General features: G+C 44.0%; 1 protein-coding gene across 1 annotated transcript; it reads left to right on the forward strand.

Annotated features, from left to right (window-relative positions):
• Nucleotides 1-6,390: 6,390 nt before the first annotated feature.
• LOC143888637 (uncharacterized) lies at nt 6,391-7,020 on the forward strand. The gene has a single exon (XM_077393075.1). It carries the CDS (start codon nt 6,391-6,393, stop codon nt 7,018-7,020), a length of 630 nt encoding a protein of 209 aa, XP_077249190.1.
• Nucleotides 7,021-7,569: the final 549 nt, after the last annotated feature.

The raw sequence follows: 7,569 nt of genomic DNA on the forward strand, positions 1-7,569 counted from the left end.
ATAATGCTAGAGAATATTTCTCCACTACCCATGGGTTCTAGGATTTTCTTTCCAGTTGGGTATTCTCCACCAGTCTTCCTGTGCTCACACCTCTCAGCAGAATGGTGTGGCTGAAAGGAAGATGCGCTATTTACTTGATGGGGCTCGCTCTCTTCTTATTCAGATGCGAGTTCCCAAGAGCTAATGGGGTGATGCTATTCTTACTGCATGCCACCTTGCCAACCGGCTTCCATCCTCGGTTCTTGGTGGCTCTTCCCCCTTTGCTGTGTTATACCCTGGTCATGACTCCTTTCCTATCACCCCTAGGGTCTTTGGGTGTGTGTGTTTTGTTCACCACCTTGGTCCTGGCTTTGATAAGCTGGACCCTCGGGCTGAACGATGCATCTTTCTTGGGTACTCCAGTACCCAGAAAGGTTATCACTGTTACAGTCCTCGCCTGCGTCGGTCCTTTATGTCTGCCGATGTCACATTCTTCGAGTCTGAATCCTACTTTGTATCTTCTCATGAGACTCTATCCACAGTTCCTGACTCGGACCTTTCACTTCCCCTCCCTGCCCTTCCGGCTCCTCTCCTCTCCCCTCCTGTATTAGTTCCTGAGACTATTCCTGTCTGTGATCCCTCCTCTTCACTACAGGCTCCTGAGGCTACTGAGGCTCCTCCTCCCGCTCCTCCGCAGACATATCCTCATCGGCCGAGATCTACAGCTCATCCTCATTAGCCGAGATCTACAGCTCATCCTCCTCTGCCTGCGCCATCGTCCTTGCAGCCGGAGATCACAACCCCCACATCTCAGGTACCTATCTCTCCTACTCCTACTTCAGATTCTCCCATTGCTTCTCGTACTCGTTCTCACAGTACTGCTCACCCTATTTCCTCTGTTATTTCATATGATTCTCTCACCCCGATGTTTCAGAGTTTTGTTTCCTCTTTGTCCTCTGTTTCTTTGCCACAGTGTTTACCAGCTGCACTTGACCATTCGGGATGGCGTGCGGCCATGGATCTTGAGATGGAGGCCCTCCAGGCCAATCAGACATGGGAGTTAGTTCCTATTCCTCCTGGGGCTCGACCAGTTGGTTGTCGCTGGGTTTATGTCATCAAACACTTACCTGACGGTACTATTGAGCGCCTTAAGGCGCGGTTGGTGGCAAAAGGCTATACTCAGACCTTTGGTGTTAATTATTTAGAGACTTTTTCGCCGGTTGCCAAGATTCCGTCTGTTCGTGTTCTTCTATCTCTTGCAGTTACCCATGACTGGCCTCTGCATTAGTTAGATGTCAAGAATGCCTTTTTACATGGTGAACTTACTGAGGAGGTGTATATGGAGCAACCTCCTGGGTATGTTGCTCAGGGGGAGATGTCCTCCTCAGTATGTCGGATGCGGAAGTCTATATACGGTCTCAAGCAGTCTCCTAGAGCCTGGTTTGGACGATTCAGTGATGCTATCATGCACTATGGCATGAAGCAATGTGCAGTTGATCACTCCGTTTTCAGTTCTCATTCCACTACTGGTTGTGTGCTATTGATAGTATATGACGATGACATCATCATTACAGGCAGTGATTCAGAGGGGATACGCAGGTTGAAAACCTTCTTGCAGAAAGAGTTTTCAACCAAAGATTTGGGTCATCTCAGATACTTTCTTGGTATTGAGGTTGCATATTCTACTAGAGGTCTCTCCCTCTCACTGAGGAAATATGTACTAGATCTTCTTGAGGAGACAGGTCACCTTGGAGTGAAACCTGCGTCTGCTCCCATGGACCCAAATGGGAAACTCCTTCAAGAAGAAGGAGATTTATTAGATGACCCTGGCAGATATAGGAGGTTGGTGGGTAAGCTCATATATCTCACAGTCACTCGTCCAGATATATTATTTGCTGTTGGCTCAGTCAGCCAACATATGAGCTCACCCCGTACTTCTCACTGGGTAGCAGTGATTCAGATTCTTCGCTACTTGAAAGAAGCACCAGGGAAAGGACTTGTATTCAAGAAGCATGGTCATACCCGGGTAGAAGGCTTCTATGATGCAGACTGGGCAGGATCTCCAGCAGATAGGAGATCCACCACTGGATATTGCACCTTTGTTGGTGGCAATCTAGTGTCGTGAAAAAGTAAGAAGCAGGACATAGTCTCCAAGTCGAGTGCCGAATCAGAGTATCGTGTTATGTCTCATACCAGCGGGGAGCTTATTTGGTTACGTTCTCTCCTTTCAGAGATTGGTTTCTCTTCATCTGCTCTAGTTCAACTGTATTGTGACAATCAAGCTGCAATTCATATAGCTACCAATCCGGTCTTTCATGAGAGAACCAAGCATATAGAGGTTGATTGCCACTTCATTCGCCAAAGGATACAAAGAGGCGAGATTCATGTTTCTTTCATGAGATCTGCTGATCAGTTAGCAGATGTGTTCACAAAGCCCTTAAGCTATACAAAATTGAGCGACACATGTAACAAGCTTGGAATGTACAATATATACATTCCAGCTTGAGGGGGAGTGTTAGAAGGTGTATTGCATAGCCTAAGGGCATAGTGGTCTTTGCATGTTCTCTTTATATAAATACTAAAGTGAGGGGGGGTAAACAAAACTTCTTCCTTTTTCTTCTCATTCTCTTCTTTCACTCTAACAGGCACCATTGAATTTACTATGATAGAGAAGAGAAGGAGTTGCAGAGGGAGAAATTATGATAAGCTTGAGAGAAATTGAATGAAATTCAGAAACATCTTCATCTCCGACAAATTTGCTGAAATTTCGTCCATGCAACACTAATAACCTCGCCAAATTGCGTCAGAACTCTTGGAAATTCCTATCTTTTTTACGATTCCGACAAATTTTATCAATACTCTGGCAATTTCCATAGTCTTTGTAGTTCATGTTTGACTCCATTCTTTTCTATTCGGTCAAATCTAAGCCAATTTCTCCATTACAATTGTTGCTAAAATCTTCAGCATTACTGCTCCCCTGTTCTAATTGCTTTCCAGTTTTTTTTTATCTAATTACTGCTCTATCTCAAGATCACAATTTGTGTCATCTGTAACTCAAAGAATTCGGATTGTTGGGGGAGGTTGTGGGATATGTTTTGCAATTTAGTAGGTACAATGGGTCAAAAATCTGGCTACAATAACCACTGATGAAGAGAGAGAGAGAGAAACGTGGAGTTGCTGAGGTTTAGGAAGCTTTTCCTATAGAAGGGATTTTTTTAGGTGAACAGAAAGTGGGTTCTTCACCTTACAGAGAAAAAGTGACGATTACAGTTTTGTGGGATGAGTTGATCTCGGTTCTTGGTTGTGTTATTTGTAGAGGACTATTTTAGCTCCAAGGATGTCTATTCAGGGAGAAAGCAGAGCTAGGGTATGGTGGAAAAATCATTTTCATGAGAGCTAGGGTTTGGTGGAAAAAAAATAGAGCTAGGGTTACTCTTCTTGGGTTTCTTTTCGTGGAGAGAGCTAGGGTTTCGTGGAAAATATTTGGTGGAAAACAACAGAGCTAGGGTTTCTCTTCGTGGAAGAAAGCTAGGCTTTTGCCCCAAAAAACAGAGCAATCAGGGGCTTTTTCTTGCTGCCATGGTAAGATTGTCTTTCTTATGCTCCGTTGATTTTCTGTGCAAAGTTAAGAGTTCAGGGGTTTATTTTGCAGTTCTTGATCCGATTGGAAAAGTCCCTGGTTTGTTTTGAATGTTAGAGTAGTAGTTATTATCGAAGGTATTTCTAACGGTGAAGAGATACGCTGGGGCGAGGAGGAGGAGGAGAAAGGTTTCAGAATACCTGGGTTAAGCAACAAAATCGAAGGGATAAAAGGATAGATAGAATAGGGAGTAAGAGGGTGAGGGAGAAGTTGGGTGATTGGTGTTGTTGTAAATGCAAATTTCTGAATTTCAGGTGGAGAATTGAATGCTGGGGGTGTGGCAAGATTTGGTCCACTTTGGATAAAAACTTTGACAATCAAAGGATTGAAAAACCCACAGGTAATATAAAAAATTGAGCTGAGGTGTAGGATGTGATTCCAGGAAAGAAAATCCATAATCTTCCACAGAACATTGATGTCGGAGATCCAGATGGAGGGGATGTTGTTGCTCTAGCATCCATTAAAGGGTCTTATAGAAGTTTGTGGGGAAAGATTAGGTCGGGTTGGTCTGGAAATGTACAGGCGTTGGACGTATGGTTGAGAAAAGGGCAAAGGGGTGGATAGATCATTAAAAGTATACAGAATCGATGAGCTGGAGGTGATGATAATATTGGGGGAAGAATCTCCGATGGAAGAAGTGAAACTGGGGTGGATGTCTGCTAGAAACTCACCTTTTGTGGAGTTAGCCTCTTGCGTGAAAAAATTTGAAAAAAATGGAAGAGCTCGGGTGGCGGACGTTGCAAGGTTTACCTCCTCAAGCATGGTGTCTTGAGAATTTCCAGAAACTAGGGAAAAAGATTGGAAAAGTTATTGAAGCAAATGCCTCTTGTAGATCGGGAAGGGGATATACAAAGGCAAAGATCAAGTTGGTTACTTGTAGGGATTGCCCGGTGGTTTTGACATTTCCGGCGAGCATCGAGGGTTCGACGGTTTGGGTGAAATGCATGAAGGAGGACTACTATCATCCTGAGAATGGGAGATCCAAATCTGTGGGTCTTAGTAGTGATGAGGGCGACTCTGATAACTTTGATAGCTCATTTTTTTCACAGAGTTTTGATGGCAGATCGAAGAGGGGGAAGGAGGGTGAGGATGAGCACGATAGTAGTCTGTATGAGGATGGTAGTTCTTCTGTGTAGGATAGCGAAGGGGTGCTGGATAGAAGAGATTTTGAAAATCGAAATGGAAGAACTCGTGGTGTGTCAGAGGAAGGTCTGTTTGGGCAGGATTTCCATAATAAAAATAATCAAATGGAGAACAACTGTCGAGCAACGGAAGAGAATATTGTGGGCTCTCCCAGATCCAGTTTTCCAGCTTATCAAACACCCAGATTAGCCGGTATTCATAATACTAAAGGAAAGTGCGACAAAACGAGGGGCCAAAGTGTAATTAGGCATGGGTCTGATAATTTGGGCTTGATGTGTGGGTCTCTGGCTGGACTGAGGGCCCACTTATCTCAAATGGTGGACAATATTTGGAGATTATAGAGTTGAGTGGAGTTAGTGAGGTTGGGCCTGGATTGCCGGGTTTCATGAGAAGAAATAACATGAGGTCTGCCTTTCCTATCCAGCCTTTAATAGACTTGGCTCCGGCTGGGAGCTTATCAGATGTGGAAAACAGTGATGAGAACCATAGAGATGGTGGATTGGATTATGCTGATCCGTTCATCCTTCTTAAGGAGAGGGGTTTAATCGATCAGCAGTCGTCGGAGCGAGAGATGGATTACGTGAATAGGTGGCTGGCGAGAAGCAGTTCGGGTGGTTCCAGTCACTAGCGGGTGTCCCCTGAGGTTCCCACTGAGGTGGTATTTAGAACGATCAATGAAGCAATTTCTGGAAACTCAATAGAGGAGCTGATTTTTGGGGGAAAATCAGGAATCAAGGAATGGAGCCTGGTTGTCACAAGTCAAAATATTGTATTATCAGATAAAGAGGGTGGGAGTTATCGGGATCAATTCAATAGACCACAGCTGGGGTTAGGGGTTTGTAACCCTAGAGGCACGTCCGTCGAAGGTATGAGTTCCTTTCATTTGGTTTTGGCTAATGAATTTTCTTCTCCTTGTGTTGATGTGCAGAGAACTGATTTGGGCTATAGAGGCCTGTATGAATGTGTTGACAGATTAAATCTGGGAATTCCATTACCATATTTTGATTTAAATATCGCTTACACTAGAAGCGTAGCACTTAATTTGAAACATCCGTTAAGGGATCCTGGTTCTTGTTCCCTGATTAGGGATGCTTATGTGGGAGGGATGGAGAGTAGTGTAGGGTTAATTGAAGGAAAAAGGGCTAGAGAGGTGGATAGAATGGTAGATCATACTATCAAGGTAAGTAAAAAAGTAGGAGTGAAGTATAGAGGCCCGGTGGAAAATTACCGTGAGATGATAAAGTCGGCAGAAATTAGAGAGGTGGAGGGGGACGAGTCTAGGAAGTCTAGCTTTGCTGAGTCTTCTATGAAGTCGCTTAGGGAGTTAGCGAGATTGAAATCCGAGATAAATTACGAAGGGAAAATGAGTGAGGTGGAGGTGTTGGTCTCTCCCTCTGCTAAGAAGATGAGTGGGAGAAAGGGGAGGAAATTCATCAAAATTGTTTCGTTATGAAGATTGTCTCATGGAAAATAAATGGATTGGGGCCCTGGCAAAAAGGGCCCAAATCAAAGACCTTGTTAGAAAAGTAAAACCATCTCTGATATGCATTTTGGAAACAAAACTAGAAGTAATAAATAGGTTTACCTTTAAGAGTCTAGGGGTTAGAGGGGATTGGAGTTTCTCATATATGGGTTCTAATGGGGCCTCAGGGGGTATTCTTGTAGCATGGGATGAGCTGTGTTGGAAAAGTGTGGATGAATGGATAGGAAATTATTCACTTTCCGTTGTCCTCCAGCGGGTGGAGGATGCATCAAAGGTTGTTTTCACCAGTGTTTATGGGCCTTCCTTAAGGGTGGAAAAGAGAAGGTTTTGGGAGGAATTAAATGTGGTTAGGGACCGGTGGGTCTTTCCATGGTGCATAGGCGGAGACTTTAATGAGATTAGATTCATATGTGAAAGAAGCGGTTGTAGCAGATCAACAAGAAACATGGTAGCATTTGATGATTTCATTGCTAAACATAAGCTAGTTGATCTTCCGTTGGCTGGGGCTCATTTTACTTGGAATAGAGGGGAGAGTCAGAGCAGGATCGATCGGATCCTTATATGTCCCGGTTCGTTGAATCTGGTTCATGTGTATCAAAGATCCCTGATTCACTCAGTGTCCGATCATTGCCTTATTCTTTTAGATCCTAGGCTTGAATCTTGGGGTCCTCCTCCGTTTAGATTTGAGATTGCATGGTGCAAGCTCCTAGTATGGAGGAAAGGTTTGGGGAATGGTGGAGTTTCCTTAAATCGGAGGGGCCTTCAGATGTGGTAATAGGTCGTAAGCTCAGATTTGTGAAGAAAGTTGAGGGAATGGGTAAAAGAGAAGAAAGCCTTAGATCAAAATCGTAACAGATGGTTGGAGAATAGGATAGGGGAAATTAATGTTCTTGAGGGTGAGGGGAATGGGAACGTCAACTTGAGAGAGGAGTTGGGTAGAATTAAGGAAGACCACAATGGTATACTACTGCATGAGGAAATATCCTGGAGACAAAAGTCGAGAGTTAAATAGCTAAAGGAGGGGATAAGAACACGACTTATTTTCATGCCATGGCTAGTGTTAGGAGGAGGGGTAATAGGATTGAGTTCTTGGAGGCTGAGGGTGAAAAGATCACATATAAGGATGAGATCACTGGGGTGATCTTGGAATTTATAAGAAATTGTACTCTTCTGATGGTTCTTTAAGACCGACTCCGGAGGAGTTGGATTTTAAGCGCCTAGACGAGCATCAATGCAGAGTTTTGGAGAAGCCTATTGAGGAGGAGGAAATTGAGAGAGGGGTTTTCTTCTTGGGTAGAGATAAGGCTCCTGGGCCGGATGGTTT

Source organism: Tasmannia lanceolata, unplaced genomic scaffold (assembly GCF_043159265.1).
Source record: "Tasmannia lanceolata isolate RefF3 unplaced genomic scaffold, GAP_Taslan_0.1 ptg000012l, whole genome shotgun sequence".
NCBI lineage: Eukaryota > Viridiplantae > Streptophyta > Magnoliopsida > Canellales > Winteraceae > Tasmannia > Tasmannia lanceolata.

Bases quoted from the DNA above. Each gene is read 5' to 3' on its own strand.
- LOC143888637 (XM_077393075.1), top strand. From the start codon at position 6,391: ATGGGTTCTAATGGGGCCTCAGGGGGTATTCTTGTAGCATGGGATGAG.